At 38.5% G+C, this 22,624-nt stretch overlaps 1 protein-coding gene across 1 annotated transcript; it reads right to left on the bottom strand.

Annotated features, from left to right (window-relative positions):
* Positions 1 to 2,038: 2,038 nt before the first annotated feature.
* Positions 2,039 to 5,194, bottom strand: LOC145784042 (vitamin D 25-hydroxylase-like). Its single transcript, XM_082595799.1, has 2 exons — positions 5,042 to 5,194; positions 2,039 to 2,356 (listed from the first exon to the last, which is right to left on the bottom strand). The coding sequence occupies exons 1-2, from the start codon at positions 5,183 to 5,185 to the stop codon at positions 2,039 to 2,041; spliced, it is 462 nt and encodes a 153-aa protein (XP_082451925.1). The 5' UTR covers positions 5,186 to 5,194.
* Between the last annotated feature and the right edge of the window lie 17,430 nt (positions 5,195 to 22,624).

The following is a 22,624-nucleotide window of genomic DNA, read 5'->3' as shown; positions in this document are numbered from 1 at the left end:
GTAGCACTGTGCCAACATTACACACAATTTGTTGATGGTAAACAACTGGCGCAAAATATAAACTTGCTGAGAAATGAACTACATATTACACTGGCAATATTTCTCAAAAAATAAATTCACATACCATAGTTTCTTACATTTTTTGTACAAATAAAACGTCAAAAGTGTCTTCAGACGTTGCAATTAGGTTCTGCAATAGTGACATATAAGCAGCTACATTGTACGTCATATGCTGAAGGATTGGTGCTAGGAAATACGTCTACATATCTTGCGTTCATAAGCGTGATTGGACTGATTGGTACTCATAAACAGCAATCATATAGCTGCTGCGTTATTCATGCGTTTCCTAAATAACAACGTGATGCATGGACGAAGCCTATTGATACCATTGTCGAGATGCTCGCGGTGATTTTATGTAACCTAGTGCCTACAAACAGTATGCAGAATCAGAATTAACTTTAGTCATAAAAAATGGCAACAAAGGAACATAGCCTACAGTAGCCTACTTCATACAACCACAGATTAAATGCTGGGTCCTTTTCATTCAAAGATCAGTATATTGTAATATATTTTTTGAATTCAAGAATAAGATCAGCGACGAACTCACACTTGCGTGGCGAAAGCTCTAAAATACACTTAAAATTGTCAATTTAGTGTGGTACTCTCTATTTAAATAAAAACCTTAGTTATTTCAAACAAAGTGATAGCACAGTAGGGGAAAGTGGTGTAACGTGGACCAGTGTGTAATTTGGACCAGTCCCCTAACTCAAAAAATAAAAATCGTTTTGTCAGTATTTTTGAACAGCTTGAAAGAAAAAAAAATAATAGCCCGGATGTGAAAAACTCAGCTCATTAGGTTTAGAAACGTGGACGGGAGATTGGAATTTGTGGTTTTGGGTATGCTGATGTTATTTTGGGGAGATGGTTGCTAAGCGCTCAGACGTTATTGGCATGACGTTTGAGTCTGATATGATGTTGGTATTATCTTTAACCTATAAGGAGATGTTGTGCTCAATTACAAAACTTGTAACCAAGTGTGGAAGTCATACTTGGTAATTTTTAACAGTGCATGACAGTGTGTAATTTGGACCAGTCATCTCACCTATGCAGCATCGCGTCAGTTCAAAATTCCCAAAGCTGTAGTGTTAAAACATGTCCATAACAGGCTACCAATAAATATGCTACACAAGTGTCAAAAACCATTGGTCGACAACTTGATCTTTCCGAAAATATTGAAGATCAACTGGTCAAACATGTTTTGGAAATGGAGTGAAGATTTTATGGTTTATGGGCCATAGATTTAAGAAAGCTTGCATATGACATTGCGTCTGCCAATAATATCAATACCCGCTTCAACAGTGAAAAGGGTCTGGCTGAAAAAGATTGGCTTAAGGGATTCTTGAACCGTCATCCAGAAATTTCATTTCGAAGACCTCAAGCAACTTCGGTTGAAATTACATACTCCAATGGTCCAAAATACACACCCCAATGGTCCAAAATACACACCATATGTGTAATTTGGACCATTTTTGAACATTTTTTATTGCTTAATTATTCTGTATTTTTTTATTATATGTGATGTATATTTTCTACACTGGTTTGCAAGTAGGCTACCTAGACTGTATCTGGGTGAAAAATAATACACATTGACCGGAAGTTGGTTGAGTTGTGTTTATTTTTCTTTAAGGGGTTCAAAATACACACCTTTCCCCTATGCCCATTGCCCAAACGTGTGTAAACGAAGCTAATATAACAGGCAAAATGAAAATTATAGCCTTCCGCTTGTAGAGAATTTCTATGGCAAGCTAACTTTGCCTTCATTGCTTGTATATCCAACACTGAAATGCGGTATGTTGGTCACGTGGAAAATGCATTGGACTAAACGGAGTAAGCCTACTCTGGGGTAAGGCAGCCTTTAGGCCAATCTGCAAGCAAACACATTTACCACAAGCGGATTGAAAATAAAGTCTTGCAACAAATTGATGAAACTGTTTGGCGCAAAAATGTTGATATAATCGATACAGTAATTAGTGTTTGTTTAACGTTTTTTAGCAATCAATTTAAACGGCAGAGGAACAAAAAGTGGTCCGTTTGATCCGCGATTTACGTCACAAAGTCTATCCGAAGACAGATCAGGCAGAAACTCGAATTTCTGAATCATCGAAACAAGAAAGACGAAAATTTCCATCCGGGCTAGCAGCTCTCCCAGGCAATGACGAGATCCCACTGAAAACGAGATGACGTTGTTGGAACGAACAAAGTTCCCTCTTTCATCCATAAAACGTTCCGGGAGAAACTTTTCTGGTTCCATCCAAATATTTTCGTCGTTATGAACCGCCCACAAGTTAGAAGAGACCTAAAACACAAACAATGCAGCTCGCATTTTGACAATTGCTTTGGAATGCTGCAAGTAGGCCCAGTTCTTTTGAATCAAAACAAGTTTGTAAAAAATTCTTAGCAGTCTTCAGAAAAGTTTATGACTGTACATTATTGGCTAGACATAGGTGATTTAGAGTGGGCCGTTTTTGACTTTTTTTCGAAATTCAAAAACGGCTAGTCATAAAAAGTGGCACATGCATGAAAAAATTACGTGTGCAAAATTTTGTCAGTTTGGGGGTGCATCTTCTGCCCCCGCAGGGGGGTCAAACTTTCAATTTTTTGAAAAAAAAGGGGAAATTTCACTTTCCGTTTTAACATAATTTTTTTTTATGATTTTTCTACTGGTTAGTTATAAATTGTAAGTGGGATGTACCCAGAACTTTCCTATGTAAAGGCATGTTCGAAGCTTAAGGTTTACTGCCCCCGCATCGAGGAGCAAAATGATGAATTTTCACCAATTTGAAATGCTATTTTGTCATTGCTCAAAAAACAAACTTGTTGCAAAAGGGTGAGACGGCGTTAACGCTGTACGCTCATTTATGTTCTGTCCATTAACTTTGCAGGAGGTACGAACATCAGTACATATTTATGATAAAAAGTTACAAAAAAAAATGAATAACCTTTTGAAGTCAAATTCTAGAGGTGGGACTAAATTTCAGTAAAATTTGGACCAAATGAAAGAATCTGCAAAGTAAAAATATTTGAAATCGGTTGTTGTAGCCTAAATGTTCCAATTTTCTGCAATGTACTTGCCCGCAGGAAAATCGTGTCCCTGTTACAGAACAACAGTTCCTTCTTCATCAAAGAATAACTCGCATAATGGTGATTGATAAACATGATAAATCGGCCACAAAATATAATTTTAAACGTTTTCCGAGGAGAGTAGCAAAATCAGAACAATTCCGTTCTTTACGTGAAGACCCAGGAGCAGGCACAAGTAACGCTTTGGTTAAAACACCTTTAACTTATTCAAGCTCAGAAACTTTGTCATCCAATGAAGAACGCTGCGAAGATTTTGATTATCAACCCAGTTTTGCCTCAGAAAACCCCAGAAAAAGCAAAATTACTTCCAGCTTAGTAGTATTTGCTGAATCATGCGATCGTACTGGTATTTCAGATAGGTCTACAGCACTTATTGCTTCATCATTTCTACAAAATGCGGGAGTTGTAACGGATAGCGAATCTCAATCAGTCATAGATAAAAGCAAAGTGAGAAGAGCGAGAGAAAAATGAGGTTTACAACTCAAATGGAAACTAGGCTTATCATGTGCATAAATGTGCAAAGCATATATTTTGATGGCCGAAAAGATTAAACCATCAAACAAAATGAAATTGCTGGGCGACTTCGAAAACATTTCGCAGTTGAAGAACACATTACTTTACTTGAGGAGCCAAGTTGTCATTTCATTGGTCATTTTACTGCAGCCAACTGATCTAATGTGTCAATAGCTACCGCGATTCTTGAATACCTTGGATCCAATAAAATTAGCTACGATAATGTAATGGCGAAGTTGCAAAAAAAGAGCAACCTGTCGCACAGGCACTCAGTCACTTTTTCTAGCGCCAAGTTTGCTCGGGTGGACTTACGCGACTGCAAGCGTTTTTTAGCAATAGTCAACTCGATTTTCGCAAATGTGACTTACGTACTTTTAGAACTAAGCTCTTCATATAGACAAGAATGCAGCACAGTGAAGTGCATCATTTCAAACTTACAACCAGTTATCTAAACATCATGGCTATGTGGGACCTATGGAATACTGTTTCACATAGGTGTTCCATAGGTCTAACTAACAACTTTACCACGTGACTTTATTTTGTGGGTTTCATTTTTTGTTATTTTTCTGTGTATTCGTTTTTTTCGATTGGTGTTGAATGTTTTCCATGGTGCTTTGTTAAAAATCTAGATTTTGCTTGATAATGAGCAGTGCTTTTAGCTCTAATGCAATAGCGTTGCATAGGTCCCATCGGGTGTTCCATTGGTCCCATAGGGGTGGGACCAATGGAACATTTCGCAAATTTTTTTTTTTTTTTTCGTAACAAGCTAACCAATCAACATATTTTTATTTCGCTTTATCATAAGTTAAAACCACCCACCAGCATAATATAATCTAAAATTTAGGCTGTTTGAAGTTAAAATACAAAAGTTATGACCATTTAAAAAAAAGTGTTCCATAGGTCCCACACTTCTCCTACGTATAAACTTTTGGTAGTCTATAAGATAAAGTTAGGATAGAAATATTACTTTTATCTTGCCATGCTCATTAGTTTGAGTTTACATAGAAGTTTAATTTGTTACAAAACTTCCTCAATTCTAAATCAAAATCAATTCAAATAATAGCGATTTGTATTGATCTATCGGCTCTATGGTAATTTGGTAGAGACCATATGAAGTACAATTTGTGCAGATCAATCCAATAAAAGATCAAGTAACTTTGCTGATACATTAATAAAACGACAACTTACAGTTCAGTTCAATTTATTTACTTTTTCTATTGATGAATAAACAAAAATATACACAACACAATACATAAAAATAATTCGCACAACAAGAATAGCAGCGAAAGACCAACAGTCATCTCTATTTAGTGATAGTCCTACAGTATTAAAATATCTTAATCCCAAATTGCATGAAAACCAAATAAAAGGATAATGGGAAATTTACCGTAGTTCCCTTTGGAATATGATATCCAGCTAACTCGACATCAGCATTTGTCTTATGTGGAAGGCCAAGCGGAACCAAAGTGCGGAAGCGATACACTTCTTCTATGAAAGCCTCAGTATAAGGCATGTCCACTTTCTTTGACATAGAAATTATTCCATTTCGACCTGAAACATGCAATACTTTACATATATTCATTGGTAGGCCATATTGTACAGACTGTGGGATGGCTCAGAGGATGAGGCATTGACTTTCCAATATTGCAAACCTGGTTTGACACTAGCTTAAGCTGGTTTATTGATAAACACCGCTCAGCTCTACAACAATGATCTGGCTATGACAGGAGAGTGATATGGAAACTTGCGGGTGGGGTTAGAAACTGGAAGGCAGTCAGTTTGTGCCAAAAGAGTTGGACATAAATGAGCACCCAGATTCCCTCTTGAAGATTATCCACTGCAACTGCACAACTGCCAGGTGTAGCTGTAGGCAGAATAATCTACCCTGTACCTCAGCATGTGGACAGTACCAACTTGATGCACGTGACAATACGTAGCCTACAATCAGTCATTACTAGATGATGATGATGATGACTAGGTCTTTCCATTAAACTAATGAGTTAATTTCATTTTGAATTGTTTTAATGAATTCCTCGCCACCAAAAACCTAAACATAGACGCCAGAATTGGAGCTCTACATTGGATATTAAGTGAATTATTGTCATTATACTGTTTTGGCGGCCATCTTGAAAATGACAACTTTCCGGTGCTCTGATTCTCCTAGATTTTTTATATATTGTTCTTGATGATAAATACTACAAAAAACCGTTGGGAAACCTTTTGTAGGAATTTTTTGGGGTCAAACCATATATTGACCTGACCCAGTAAACATTGATTGTTGGGGCAACATTGGCAAGATGTTGGCCGCAACATTGGCAAGATGCAGACGCCAACGTTGGCAAGATGTTTTATGCACCATTTGGATGCATCTGGCCAGCGTTGGCGTCTGCATCTTGCCACCGTTGGCTTCTGCATCTTGCCAACGTTGGATTATGCATCTTGCCAACGCTGGCTACTGCATCTTACCAACGTTGGCTTCTGCATCTTGCCAACGTTGGCAAAATGTTTTATGCACCATTTGGATGCATCTGGCCAGCGTTGGCGTCTGCATCTTGCCAACGCTGGCTTCTGCATCTTGCCAACCTTGGCTTCTGCATCCAGCCAACATTGGCTTCTGCATCTTGCCAACGTTGGCAAAATGTTTTATGCACCATTTGGATGCATCTGGCCAGCGTTGGCGTCTGCATCTTGCCACCGTTGGCTTCTGCATCTTGCCAACGTTGGATTATGCATCTTGCCAACGCTGGCTACTGCATCTTACCAACGTTGGCTTCTGCATCTTGCCAACGTTGGCAAAATGTTTTATGCACCATTCGGATGCATCTGGCCAGCGTTGGCGTCTGCATCTTGCCAACGCTGGCTTCTGCATCTTGCCAACCTTGGCTTCTGCATCTAGCCAACGTCGACTTCTGCATCTAGCCAACGTTGGCTTCTGTATCTTGCCAACATTGGCAAAATGTTTTATGCACCATTTTGCTTCATCTTGCCAACGTTGGCATCTGTATCCGGCCAGCGTTGGCAAGATGGCTTGTGCACCATTTTGCTTCATCTAGCGCCTAAATTCTGGTTGACTTTTATGCACCATGACGCTGCTTCATCTGACCTATTGACTATTGTGATGCCCGCGCTTTGACCAAGGTTGGCCATGCGAAGCAAGCTGGTGCATAAAACATCTGAACAGCATTGGCATTTACATTTGCCAAACGTCTCTGTACCTAAACCTCGCTCATCACCAAAAGTTTATTGTTGAACCTAGCTAATCCTTGGGCGAAAGAACAGCAGCAACACGGATTTATAAGCAACACTACTCCCTTTGTGACAAAGCAAAGTAACAGCCGAGCTTCTTATATTTTCACATTTATTAGAAACAAGCTACATCAAATCGTATTGACAGATGGATATTCATTGCACATCAGCAGCTTTTTCTTGCGTATCTTTATCATTCTGAAATCCTGCAAATGAAACAAAAATATTTAATTCAAGAGGGCTGTTTGGCAACAGTGTAGGATTTTGATCAGTTGTTGTCCAGGATAATACGAAGTTAATTGACAATCTGCAATATCAATGTAATATCCCTCTCTCCAACGTGCGTGACAAAAAACTTATCATTCGATTCTGCGCCACGCAGAGCGATAATCAAGTTCCAATACATTCTAATTACGTGTACAGATAGTTATTCAACAACTAAAGCAACACATTCGCAGTTGTCTTTCAAACATACAAGCTCACCAAAAGTTAGTTTTTGCCGTTTTCGGCCACCTTGCCTGTCCTTCCAATTTCGAAATCACTCTGAAACTCTTCATCAATTTGCTGCACGGCAGCAGCTTTGTCGTGCGCCATCACCATGTCTAATCACGAAAGTAAAAAAAGAAGTGTTAAATCAGTATATAAATGCCGACATAGCCTACTAACCACCGTGTTCGTTGTTCACATCAATGCGAGTACACCACTAAAACATTTTCATACATTACTCAATACTCTTCACAATTTCATCATACATTAATCAAAAGAGCAAAATGGCATAGTTATGACATAATCATTTAGTCGTAATAGAAACATTTATCCGTACTCACCAAGAACAACCTTTTTAGATTCTTTTTTAAACAATCAAACGAGTGCTTGGACTTCACGATGTTTTTTTTTCTTTGTTTGTTCTTGACATGACTTGAACTGTGTTGTGTTCGATAATAATAGTTGGAATAAGTCCACTGATACAATCGCTTGCATTTTTGCCAACAACTTAACTTAAATTTGCCACCTGCAAAATGTAAATCGAATGTAATGACAGGGGTTTCATCCATCATATTAAAAAGCTTCAGCACTTGTTACAGAAATTTTCGACTGTTACAAATGACAGCCAACGTTTAAAGTTTTATTTGGGATTCCAGTCGTGTGTTGCGTATGTAGGTCGCAGTGTAGGCTACTGTAGGCTATGTTGTCGCAATGGGCGCAAAATAAAACATGTTATTATTATTATTATTCAGTTGACGGCAATGAAAGCTACATTTGCAAATACTCTACAACCATCACAGACCTATCCACACGACATAAAAATACAAACACATTCAAGCAGTCAGGCAAACACTGCCGGAGCAGCAAAATCAAAGATTGAGCAAAACCCTACACATGTTGTGGGACATCACAAGCTCTGCTACTTTGCTGATATCTTCTTAGCACTCATCTAGGAGCACTGGCACTAAATTTGTCACGAGAATATTTCATATGAAAGTTTTCCATTGGTCATTGAGTTTTATAACTTTCTCTAAATTGAGTTTTATAACTTTCTTTAAATTGTGTAAACGTAGCCTAGAGACAAAAACGACTTTACACAATTATTTCAGGTTCAATGAATAAAAGACATTCACTTACCAGGTTTTCATAAACATTGTCGTAAGTCATTCCTATAGTTTCATTTTGATCATTTCTAAACCTTCTTTCGGCTCATTTCTAATTGATCATTTCTAAAACTAATATCTCAATTGAATTCGATTTTTTATATTTTCGATGCAAGAAACGAAAATTCCTCTTAGCGCTGTTCACATAAGCATTGTGCTTTCGGTTCTCCGGCTCTCCACGTAATTGTGTATTGCGCACAACCGCCATGCTTGAACAGTCGAAGTGAATCGAGTGACGTCATAATCCCTTTAGCAAAGGATTAAGTCATGGCCTTTGTCTTCCTTCATCAAAACAAACCAAGTTCTTCTGCTAAATTGCATCTCCTCACGTTGATATAACACATCGCCGCATTCTAAAGCTTTGTTGCCTATTTCACTTCAACACGTCATATTGCCCAGTCAAAGTTTAAGTAGTGACGTCATAATGGAGTTTTCACAACAATTATTGTGCCTGCAGTGTTTTTCTATGCACCGCGGGAGGAGAAAAAACGATTTGCCGGATCGTTGAAAGTAAAAGTAGCAATCGTTTTGTGAAATCTCGCTTCAAGAAATTGAGGAGAGATTTCGACGCAACATGACTGCTCCTGAAGCTGGGAATTGCCCACCAGTAGCGGTGTCAGGAGAGTTCAGGGAGTACTTTTGAACTCGGGCCCTGGATAATGTTAGGAGCCCGAAACTTCTTCAAGGTGTCCGGAAAAACAAACAAACTACCGCGTATATTTAGATGTAGTCAGTGGCGCGGGAACTATTTTTCTCTAGGGGGGGGCTGAAGCTGCCATTAGTGTTGTGATCTTCTGGGGGGCTGCGCCCCCCAGAAGCTCACAACCTGCCCTCCAATCTAGCCTGGAAACATCGCTCATACGCCATCATCATCATCAGCAACCTTTTGAACGGCGTTTGCAGTTTTTCCACTTATACAGCATCGCTGAGCAAGGTAAGTTCCGTTTTAGGTGATCTTTTCTGATGGCACCCGGTAAGCTGATCTCAGTATCAGATCATTCCTTACCGTTTGCACAGCTCAGAAGGGCCTTTTCTCTGGTGGCTGCTGTAAGCAGATCCACCTGGTCGAATCTTCGATCAAACTCAGCTTGAACAACTCAAGGGCTTTGATGTATTGCCGTTTCCACGCTCCTTCTCCCGCAGACGACAAAGCATCCGATTCTTCTGTGTTTCAAAATTTTGCTGAAGTTTTGCTCACTCGGAGATCCTTTGGCGTCTTTAGGCTATTGGCAGACGCTGGGACGTTCGCTGCTTCCACAAGCTTGGAAACGGATTCATCTTTTCTGAGATTTTTGATCCGTTCGCGGAAACTGGTAATGGATCCAAAGCTGAAGAAGCAGAGATCTTCTTGTTTTGGAGCTGTCTAGCGACGGCTTCTGCAGGCTGAAAAACTTCACCTCTGCAGGTAATCGTAAAATAAAGCCGCAACGTGTGTGCTTATTTTACCAAGCTGAATAGGCTATCTTTGCACGTGCGTCTCCTTCCATTGCACTATCTTCTGTCATGTCGGTCAGACATTGCAACAGGGGAGGGTAGCACTTAACAACACGAACGAGGGCAGAAGCACGAACGCACCAACGAGTAGGACACAAACCCAGAAAATTACAGGCAACTTCATCGGAACCAAAAAACGACATGAATAAAGATTTACGTTTAGACGATTCACGAATTACAACTGCCTTGAACGAAGTTTAAAGCATCGGCAATAAGCCTCACCTCCTTTACAACGTCTTGCAAAATCAAATCGAGAGCATGATTACTGCAGTGAATGTATAACGATCCAAGGCATAATGCTTTAAGTTTGGCCGCACTCTGTTATAACAACCAGATCTCTTGCTGTTCTATGCTGTAAGTGTAAAGTGAATATTGCAGAATGATGTCCAATAAACGATGGAACGCCGTGTTAGTAGGGAGGGTGACTGGAACCGCTACTGCGAGGTATAGTTCCCTGTGATTGACGACTCTTTATTTCGAATGATGAGCGCGATCACACGTAATAGGAACTCGATCGATTCATCGTAGCAATTATTGCTCGAATAATTTTCTGAAAATATGTTACGTACCTTAAATTATCAGAATTTTCTAGGGGGGGCTGAAACAATTATCCAAAATTCCAGGGGGGGCTGAATTAGCTCTAGGGGGGGCTGAAGCCCCTTGAGCACCCCTACTTCCCGCGCCCTTGGATGTAGTGCGTTATTTTTAAAACTGTTTAGAGGCCCAAAGATCTCATTGGTACCGGACCCAAATTATCTTCTCACTGGCCTGGTCTGTAGCAAATGATGGTGTACATTTGCATAAATTGAAAGAAAACTTTAGAATAGTTGTTCAACTGGCACAACGTTGGCAACATTTCTAACCGATGTTTGCTCACAGAAACATATTTTTAAACAAAACCGCATAAAAAAGGTTTTTAGGCTATTGATATTTTTAAAAATGGAAATAAGTAATAAAAGCATTGGCTACTCTTCTGACCAACGCTGGTCTTAAATATTCATAGTACACTTGTACGGTATCAGAAAATAATAACAGCATTGATAGCCTATTATTAAAATTTAAAATTGTAGCAAAATGATGGCATAGCCTACATTTGCATAATTTGAAAGAAAACACCGAAATTGTTATGAATTGGCACAACGTTGGCAATGCTTCTGACCGATGTTAGCCAATCACACAACTGTGTTTTGAAGCAATACCACATGAAAAGAGGTTTGTGTTAGTATTTTTCAAGTTTAAAACAAATAAACCTGAAATAAAATCTTTGAGATCTTGTTGAACGCTTAATAAGAAGTATTGAAATTGTTGGCGTATTGTTGGCAATGTTGGACGAAATTGCCGACCTTGTGCCCTCACATCCAGCATATAGCCAACGTTGCAATTGTTTATTTTGTGGAAACGTGTAGGCTAATGGAAACTTTAAACTGTTTCGGTATCAAGCACGTTATCGCGTTCGCATTTTGTTGCTCCTACCTTTTTTTAGACCTCTGCTCAGTTTGGCATAAACAAACTGAAATGAAAGTACTTTGTTGGCAAAGCATTGGCTACTCTTCTGGCCAACGCTGGTCTTAAATATTCATAATATACTTGTACGGTATCAGAAAATAATAACAGCATTGATAGCCTATTATTAAAATTTTAAATTGTAGCAAAATGATGGCATACATTTGCTTAATTTGAAAGAAAACACCAAAATTGTTTTGAATTGGCACAACGTTGGCAATGCTTCTAACCGATGTTAACCAATCACACAACTGTGTTTTGAAGCAATACCACATGAAAAGAGGTTTGTGTTAGTATTTTTTAAGTTTAAAACAAATAAGCTTAAACCTGAAATAAAATCTTTGAGACCTTTTTGAACGCTTAATAAGAAGTATTGAAATTGTTGGCGTATTGTTGGCAATGTTGGACGAAATTGCCGACCTTGTGCCCTCACATCCAGCATATAGCCAACGTTGCAATTGTTTATTTTGTGGAAACGTGTAGGCTAATGGAAACTTTAAACTGTTTCGGTATCAAGCACGTTATCGCGTTCGCGTTTTGTTGCTTCTACCTTTTTCTAGACCTCTGCTCAGTTTGGCATAAACAAACTGAAATGAAAGTACTTTGTTGGCAAAGCATTGGCTACTCTTCTGACCAACGCTGGTCTTAAATATTCATAATATACTTGTACGGTATCAGAAAATAATAACAGCATTGATAGCCTATTATTAAAATTTTAAATTGTAGCAAAATGATGGCATACATTTGCTTAATTTGAAAGAAAACACCGAAATTGTTATGAATTGGCACAACGTTGGCAATGCTTCTGACCGATGTTAACCAATCACTCAACTGTGTTTAGAAGCAATACCACATGAAAAGAGGTTTGTGTTAGTATTTTTCAAGTTTAAAACAAATAAACCTGAAATAAAATCTTTGAGATCTTTTCAACGCTTAATAAGATGTATTGAAATTGTTGGCGTATTGTTGGCAATGTTGGACAAAATTGCCGACCTTGTGCCAACATACCCAGCATATAGCCGATGCTGGCCCAGCAATCAATGTTTGCTGGGGACTATATTGTTGATGTAAATGCAATAAGTTATTCCAGCCTGTTTTGGTGTCTTCACATGCTGATATATGTACAGTGTATTGTTCTGATTATAAAAATATGTTTTTTATCGCTTGACCTACGTCCTACAGTTCAAGAAGCCATGTCACGCGTGGATGGTAAATGCATTCAACCGTGAAACCAAACGAAAGGACCTTTCGCAACTTATTTGTTTTATTGTTTGCACTTTGCAGAGATTTCAACAAGCCCTGCGTTGACCAGAATTCGCTAGTAAGGCATTTTACGATAGATTGAAATTTTGTTTGCAAAAGAAGACTTTCTATTACTATGATGGAGGCGTGTTGTACAATAGATATCAGAATATGATAAATGTTTCATGTAGAAAGGGGCAATCTATTGTAAGTCAGCAAGACAATACAGTGATAAAAGTTTAAAAAATAGGTCAGAACAATAATCTGAAACACAAAGAAAGTAGAACCACCATCGCTAACATCCCAACGTTTTGTAAAATGTTACAAGTGGTTTGTAATTGATCTCAAAGCAGCTTGCAACTTCGTTTGGGAGACTTTTTGGCTTGCCCTATGGTCAGGGTGTGGAATGGAATGGAATTGAAGACGTTTTTTCCATCTTAGATTTTCTTCCATTTCATATCCAATCCATCTTATAAGTCTTCCATTCTATCTCAGAAATCTTTTCCATTCCATCTTCCATTTTTACATTTTGTGATCTCCGCGTTGAATATGCCACAAATAAACCTAAAAACCATAGGCTAAATTTTAGCTAAAAAATTAACGGCAGTATTTTCCTAAGGATTACGTACCGTTTGGTGTTAAAACTAGAAGCGTAGATTGATTCTATAAATACAGAAAGAAACAACAAGTAATATTTTGTATGTTTTGATAAAGCGTAAGAAAGTTAATGATGGAATTGGGATGGAATGATGAAAGATTGTCTTCCATCCCATCATCAAGATCTTCCATTTCTTTCCATCCTTGACATTTTCCATCTTCCATCCCAAAATCTGTCTTCCATTCCATCCCATCCCATTCCCTGCCTCTGATACGTGTAAGTTGATCGTGGTTATGCGCTGTAGCTTCAGACCAATGTTATGTCTTTAAAACGTCATTTCATGCTATATGTAGGTTCGGTTTAATGTCTGTCTGTGATGAAAGAATACAAAGGTTAACGAAGAAACGTGTTTGCAATTTAAGGTATTTTTGGTTTTTTGAAACACGGAAACTCAGAGACTTTTTGTTGAGTCCGAAGATAAAAATTCAAAACCACGTTGAAATCATGGAACAGCAAACGACATTATTTTTTTAGCCAGTGTAGCCTGCTGAAAGTAGATTATTATATGTTGTTTACAGTTTCTTATATTTTAGAATTTAGATTAAGTAGCATTCAGCCATGTTAACCAACGTTTTACAAGATGTTAACTTTACATGGATTTGTTTGGCATTGATTTCATTTTTATATCTGTACTTATGGTTTCGTAAACCTAATAATTTCCCCCCTGGGCCAAGAGGCCTTCCTATTGTTGGGGCTATTCCTTTTATGGGAAGATATCAAGAAAGACAAATATATAAATGGAGCAAGAAGTATGGACCTGTTATGTCTGTTCGACTTGGTTCAAAAGACGTAGTTGTACTAAATGATTTTCAGTCTATTTACCAGGTAGGGTGTGCTTTGTTTAGAACACCATTGATTTAAATTTTATTAAAAATTAAAAACGTTTAATCAGTGGCTACTTTGATCTATAGTTTAAATAAAACTAATTTTGGTTATACTTTACCAAGAGACTCGTATTTACTAACCGGAGGTACGTTTTTGATGAGTGACTTGGCCACCACTTTGCGATTTCCTTGCTGTTTTATCCACTGAATATACAGAACTTCATGTTCATATGTTGATTTCACTGTGGCTATTTGTCACGTTTCTAATCTTGAGTTATATCGTATTTTGTAATTTCTGTGATAGCATTTGAAACAGACATGCTAAAAATTGACCAAAAGTTACTCAGGGCCAATATTTTAATACTGCCCTGTCTATTCCAAATTTTGTAAACATCATTTTGTAGTGTTTTAAAGTTTTAATAACTAAAATTGCAATCGTTGATTTTTCAATGTTTCCACTCAATTTATTTCTCTTTGTCGGAATACAACAGTAATGATGAAGTTACAAATAACAGTAACACAATTTTTGTTTGGCTATACTTTTATTGCCCCTTTATGTATTCTTTGATGCTGAGTTCAAAAATCCAGTTGTTTTTTTCGCATTATTGTTGTTTTTTCAGACATTCAATTTTTGTTGTTTTATCTGATGTAGCTGTAAGTTGCAAATTGTGTTACACTCTTGCAATGGATTTCAACTCGACATCAAGGATTCAAGGTCCCGTTTGGTTTATTAAACGCAAAAGCCAGTTGAACCCTCTGTCTACCCAGGAGTCCAATGGACCCCAAAACAAATTTCGCTCTGCGATTTCTCAGGACATATAGCAGATGGGATATTGATATAAAGTGGCGTATTTAGAAATTTTGTTAGGGGGAGGCCAATACATTGTGTCAGTCAGCCGCGTAGCGGCTGAATCGGCGGCTGGAGTCCAATGGCAGTTTGGGGGGTAGTCAACAGTAGTAGCCTACACAGAAAGCTCAAACTTGATGAAAATGGCAGTTAATTGGTTCAAATTTTTTCTACTTGGGTAAAAATTAGACTTGTTTGACCCTTTAAATAGGGGCGAAGTATATCAAAATGTCATATGATGCGTCAGAACGGGGGGAAGGGGTTAGCTGAAACCGTCAGATAAGGGGTCCAAATTCAAGAGCGAATCCGCAGAAGTAAGTTACTGTTCCGATCAATGAACCAACAAAAGATATGAAACACTTCAGAACATAAACAATAAGTTAGTCCTTCCGACCTCGAGTAGCTACCTTTGGAACATTCTCGGTGATTCGCAATGACAATTTACAGTTTAATGCGATGGCTGCGCTTGGCAAATATAGGCTATCAATGACTGTATCGTACTCGAGTAGGCCTACAATATCCTTATTTAAATAGGCCTACATATCTGAGCTAGACCATCCAAACGTGGCTCGGTCATGGTCGTGCGTTAATAATTTTTCAGGTAGCCTACTTTAGTGAACTGAAACATCGCTCATTGGAGGCAGTTATAGATGGAAGCGTAGCAAAAATTCGAAGTAATTTATGGATAATCGGATAAGTGCCGAGTTGTTCAGCCGCTTGGCACGCATCCACAAGAGTCGCAGGTCGTTTATCCACAGAAACTGCAAGCCAATTCGCTCTCCATCTTCGCAATTCAATAGTAGCTGCAAAGCAATTGCTTGGTTCAACATCCAGCATTTCATGGTAGAAGTCGAAAATCTCGTCGATCGTGCAGTCCTCATCTTCATGGATCAATGAAGGCAGGAATGTGCTGACTTTAAAAGCTAGCGAGCAGTGCTCATTGAACCTCTCGTGAATTTGTGCCATGCAATTGTCAAGAAAAGGAAGAAAAACTGTTGACAAATTACATTGCAAAAAGTATACCCCCGCCCCCCGCGCTAGGATGAATCATCCAAGCAATTATTGCGCTACAACTCTTTTTTTTTTTTTTGCAAAATTTGTATTTTATTTTTTTTACCTGATCATTAGGGGGAGGCCATCGCCCTTTATCCTCCCCCCTAAATACGCTACTGTTGATATACCTTGACTTTTCACAACTTTGCTTGTTCTTTAGGATAATATACGTAATAATTATTGAACTCAAACAAAAGTTAGTAGCATAGAAAAAAAATAATAGCATCTTGTACCGTGGGGTCTATTAATAGCTCTATTTTACAATACGATCGATGTCACGGCTGTCAATGCTTTTGTGATATGGCATCAATTGCAAGGCGAAAATAGCAGCACAACATTGAAGCATGCATGCATTCAAGAGAAGACAATTTTTGATCCAATTAAGAAAAGAGCTTGCTGGATTACCAGCTTCGACTTCAATATCAACAAGACATCTAAATCCGCAACAAAATAAATGAAACAGCTGTTGAAGATCAAACGCCAAAATCAGAGAAGGCTAGATGCAGATAATGCTGACAGTTCTGCAATCAAAATGCTGACAAATGCTGACAATTCTGACAATCCAAAAATGCAGACAATTCTGTCTACTTGCAAACTTAACGTTTGCCAAGAACATTCGCAGTTCATATGCAATGAATGAGATAATATATAAACTCACAATGCTTCTTGTGAACTAATATGTAGGCATAATATGCGTTTTTTAGCCAAATCTCTCAATAGTTTGACCATTGCTCAAGAATAGACCAATTCCGTATCACTTTGGTTTGTGCATGAGCTACTGTATAACGTCTTTGTTAAATTTCGAGTACTTTTGGTTCTTTATGCTACACTTGATGAAAAATGTTATGTTTATCGAAAAGATGGCGAAAAATGTTGTGTGGTGAAGAGGAGTCCTTGTTATGCTACCACGAAGAAGCAGATACGATCACACGCGCCTAATGTACCACATCGTCACCGCATGCCAAGATGTGAAAAATGTGGTAGTCCGCTCTAATGACAAGGATGTTCTGATTAACTGTTGGGAAATTTGTCGTTCGTACAAAAAGACGTAAACATATGGATGGAAGTTGGTGTACAGGCAAACAACACTCTGAGATATATTGATGTATCAAAGCTTGGCAGTACTTTATCTCCAGACATGCTTCAGTCGCTTACCGGTTTTCATTGCTTTACAGGCTGTGGTTATAGCCTACAGCTTCTTTTTCGGGTAAAGGGAAGGCTCGACCGCTTAATATACTGGAGAAAAATGTGCATGCTCATTGCTCAACATGCCTTTGCTGCTTTGGGATATTCGAAAAATCTTGTCGAAAACATTGAAAAAGGCATTGAAAAATTTGTGTGCCAGATGTATGGATGTAAAAGTGATCATTGCGTTAATGAATTACGATTTAAAAAATTCATTGAGACATACAAACCGAAAGGTTCCAATCCATTGCGACGACTGAAAGGTTCAGATGGAAGCAACTGTGCTCCATCAGAAAATACTCAGAGCAAATTACATTTGTGGCATTTGGAATCATGCTGCCGAAAAAGGAAGCTTTTTCCAGACACCAGTTGAAAGCGGCTGGCGTTTGGAAGGTGGTAAATTCACTCCAGTTTGGTTTCATGGAGATCCAGGTCCGTCCACGCTGGACAACGTTCTGCAAAGTGAGAAGGGTTTGGACCAAGACGGAACAGAATCAAATGATAAAACAACAGAAACGGATAAATGTGAATTTTCTGACGACGAACCTGCAGACCTATGTTTTTGCCTTTCTCCATCTCAAGCATAAATAAATTGTAGGCTGTAGCCTACATAAGCAACTTATTACCTTTATTCTTGTAAACATGGAGATAGAGTATGATTTGAACTTGTATTAATTTTCCGGTTTCTACCAGAACTCACGAAACCACATAGAACAAAGTGTTACGATTGATCTTTTCACATGGCTGCAAACCGGAGCCAATGGTGCATAGCCTACTCGAGAGAGATTATGCAGGAGGCATGCTTTTTCAAGAAGCCTTTTGACTTGATGAACAGGGCATACGTTTTCAAATAGTTCAATGTGCACCTTTTCGTTCTAGTGTAGGCTATAGTTTAACATTTCTTTCGCACGCCGTTCCAGGTTTCGTTATTTTGTATAGCGAGCAATTTTTCTATTCCTTTCACCACAAATCACATATTATTCGAGAAGTCCTCTCAGTTGTTTAAATGAGACCACATAGTGTAATTTGTTTCTGTTCTGTGTTTACTCTGAGAAAAACTTAAATGTAGGTAGGCCAACGTACAATCAGGGGCGTATTAGAGAACTGAATTAGACCGGGAATTTAAAAATAATAACGGTCCACTTCTATCAAAATAGATTTAGCATAAAAATGCTCGTTTCACAAACAATTTATTTCATTTCAGAAAAAGTTTTTCACCGGTAATAGGCTATAAAATTAGACATTGTACGTATTTGTATAGCAAGCTTCGATTTGTAACTTGAATCATTGTCAGTGTTATTCAAACAAAGAATAAGGATATAGCGCTACGACTATTATATTTCAAATAAAATTTTCTTTTGTACATAAAACAGGACAGTGACCCTCTGACCGGCCAACCGGCAACGTTCTCAAATTCCCAGTAGACTAATGATTAGCCGCCAATCCACACCTGCGTACAATATCCTATTTTCATAGTGATCAATTTTAACCTAATAAGCAAATGTTATGCTGTGTAGATATTGTATCTTACATGCTTCGTTGATTTTCCAAAATATTTGCAGACGTTTTAAAATATATACGAGAGACACTTGGTTTTAAACCTTATGATGTTAATTTTGTAAATTTTAAGTGAGACTTAACCGCATTTTAGGGGTTATACCCCAAAATGAGGTTGAGCCCCACCTTGGGGCCATAAGAAAAGTTGTTTCGAACTCAGTGGAACATGCCCCAACTGATGAAAGAAGTTCCATCTTTGCACCTTATGATGTTGTTTTTACGTATTTTGGTCCAACTTTGGGGCCCCTTATTCGGGAATGCCCCACCTGGAGCACCCAGATCGACTTGTTCCAAAGTCTACAAGTGAAGGCATAAACTCTGGCGTAGGTTTTGTTCTTGTACTTTATGATGTTTTTTTGATCCCCAAAATGGATTTTTACCCGGCCGTAGTCCCCGAACGCCCCATCAGTGAAACCTCGGATGTGGGTTTCTGAACATCCCACAGTGGGGCAAGGTTGATAAAACACTCAGACCTTTTGTACCTTATGATGTTACAAATACGTCACGGCTGCCGGACTATAACCTCCCTTTTCTGAAAAGCTCTATTTTGTGACTTAGAAGACCTTAATTAATTGATTGAACCTGTAACAGTAACCACGGGCTGAGAAAGCTTGAAAGCCTAATCCTGGTACTTTTGCATACTTGTGGAGGCTGTGAACCACTGACGCAGGCTCGGTCACCGCGATTGACAAACCAAAGTTTCCGATTGTTAACCCTTACGAGGTTGGGCTCTCTGGAGTCTTGCTCAGTTTGGGGGGGGGCTGTCGATTCTTCTTATGCTTTAGGAGTGATATCTCTGTTATTTTTTAAGGTACGGCTTCAAACTTTGGGATTCACTTTGTAAAATTATTCACGCTGAGCATATCCGAAAATTAAACCTACGTGAATTTTAGAACTGCTCATAGACGTTGAAATGTTGAGGTGACTTATGACTTTTGGATTATTTTGCGATTAAAGCAATTGTAGCGTAAGTTTACACATTATTTTTTGGTAGAGTAATGAAGAACATGCATTGCCATGTTGTGATTAAATTTTTTTTACATAATCTCAATTTGAATCTATATTTTTCATGCAAAATAATAACTTTTCCCACGCTCAAAATAAAGCTCGCTTCTTGACTAAAAGAACAATGCTTCATCAATTACATGCAGTAATGAGATTTCTGAACGCGTGTCACACCAATTTGGATTATGATCTTGTGACCTCGGTTCCAAGAACAGCAACTCCTACGCTTTATTAACAAATGTAGACCAGCTGAAGAAGCAGGGTGGCGTTTATCAAATACTATTATGTAATCCACGAAACGAATGGAAGATCATGCAACAAAAAAAGCGGTTTAAATGCAATGTATTGTAGTTGCAACAGCGTCTCTCAATGTAAGTTCAATGTGAACTCGGCTACATACAAGGCTAGTACTAGGAGTAAGATTACCCGATAAAGTCGATGATGCTTTACATAAACAGAAGTCAGAAAGAAATTCAAAATAAAACAGTTACGGTTCATTAATTAACAGAACGTCACAACGCTTTTCATCAAAAGGAAAATCTGTAATGCCTCGGGTCATTTTCTTGTGGATTCAATAAGCTCTCTAAGATTCATATGCCACACACTAAAATCCAAACAATATTTAGATTTATTCAAAGTAGTATTTATTATGCGTCAAATCATTGTGAACCTGGAGAAATACTTTACAAAGAATTAGCTGCCTTTTTTTTTTTTGCTTAATGGGCGTTTATGCGATAAAAATGTCAGTTTGGCAGCAAAATATTGATAAGTATTTTGATTTGGTTACAGCAATACCGGACTGCAGCAATTGGCACAAGGCTCTTGCAGCAACGTTTTTCAACTTGATTCAATGGTAAAGCAACCTGTGTTCTGTCAGGTTATGTACACACAAATTCAGAAATATTTAAGAATATGCAATGAGGCACATTGAAATTACAAGTGGCTGCACATTTACAGTTCGATAATACGAGAAATTGAATACAACGCTAATACAATCATTTCGACGTGGATTCAACATTGCAAGACGATGTAAACATGCGCGGGTTTGCAATTAGATTACTTCTCTTCTGTCCTTGTTTGTATAAAAGTCATAAAATCAGTCGTTGTATCCGTGCTAAAATTCAGCTATGCTCAAACCGCATTATATTGATATTTTCTAAATAGAAAATGGATTTATAAAATATGAATACAATACTGTTTCAGCATATAAAAATGCTGAATTTTACATCGAGTATTACGATTAGTTTTATGACCCACTTTTTATACAAAAAAGGATAGATGATTTTGATAAGCAATCTAATTGCAAAACCGCACATGTTTACAAGTATTCAACGTCTTGATATGTTGAACCAACGTAAAAATAGCTATCTGTCTAATAAAAGGAAAAAAGGAAAATCTCTCATTGAGCTCCGCGTTTTATTTAGGCTGTGGTTGAAGCCAAAGTTTATAAAACCGCAATCATTCAAATAGTTTATTCTGCGCAAAAGCAAACTTGACATACTCGTATGGAATGTGCAGGGCATAAAGGCTTTTCACAGCATTGACATTGGCCACGGTTTTTTGGTAGTTTATTTTTTGTGGCTTTGGCACCTTCTCAATAAGCAAACGCAGTAGTTGTCCACCGTGGGGACTTCGCTTTGCACGTGAATGAACCAACCCATCCTTTGGTCGATGATATCGGTGCCACCCTTTGTGAAGTCGTAAAGCTTATACAAGCCTGGCTTCTTTTTGCCGTCATCCTTGGTAATCCCCAATAGAGGTTGCATGGTCGTCAACATCAACACATTCCGCATGCCAGAGTTCTTCGTTTTTACTACATAAGAATGTAGGCTGAGATCAGCCTCACTCGTCTGCCAATAAATTTCGTACGAAGATTTCTCCCTACCACTCACTTGCTTCACTTCCAGGGGTATTCCTCTACGTATAGCGTTGAGGGTTCCAGCTGACGTTATACCCCTGTCAAGCAACCACTGCGCGAGTGGTATGGAGGTGTAAAAGCGGTCATACAAAATATTCCGACCTTGAAGGTCACCGTGTTGTTCCAGGCTCATCACCATTCCTTTTACCAGTTCTTCTGTTCCACAAACGTAAAAATTAAATGGCTCTTCCTTCGGTTTACCTGAATAGACCGATGCCGCAAATGTGTATGGGAATCTGCTGGCGTTTACCGACTTGAACAGAAGGCCATATTTCGCAGGCTTGTTTGGATTATATTGCTTGAAGGCAATTTGTGTCCTCATGGGGTATAGCGTTTTGTCCAACGACAAGTAGTCACCTGGAATGACATGTTTGCCGCAGTTTTCGTTAAACATTTCGAAAACGACTCGAAATGCGGCCAACCGGTCATTCTTCCAACGATGCGGCCTAGTATTTTGGTCGTCGAACGAAATGTTCGAAAATAAAAATTTAAAGCGGTTCTTGCTCATTGTTGCACTAAACACGGGATGTCCTTGCAGTTGATTGAACAATACATCCGTGGAATGACCAGCCTGTCCTAAAAGCCCCCGAAAATACTCCAATTCAACAAAGGCCAGCATCTCCTCGTTGTTGGTTGGGCCAAAATAGCAGTACCTGCTGTCATCTAAAATTCTCTCTGGCAATTGAGAAATGAGTGTGGCAATTTTTCTATTTGTTTCTTGAACAATAATGTTCAAAATGTTTAAAGAAAAAAATAGTTCCCATGCTTGCCGAGGGGTCTTGGCTTCTT

Source organism: Aplidium turbinatum, chromosome 15, assembly GCF_918807975.1.
Source record: "Aplidium turbinatum chromosome 15, kaAplTurb1.1, whole genome shotgun sequence".
NCBI lineage: Eukaryota > Metazoa > Chordata > Ascidiacea > Aplousobranchia > Polyclinidae > Aplidium > Aplidium turbinatum.
Note: the sequence above shows the minus strand (reverse complement) of the source record. Positions and strands in the feature narration are given on the sequence as shown.

Coding starts and splice junctions, on each gene's coding strand:
- LOC145784042 (XM_082595799.1), bottom strand. CDS start 5,185: ATGTCAAAGAAAGTGGACATGCCTTATACTGAGGCTTTCATAGAAGAA. Junction 2,357..5,041: donor ATATTCCAAAGGGAACTACG/GTAAATTTCCCA, acceptor TTTGTGTTTTAG/GTCTCTTCTAACTTGTGGGC.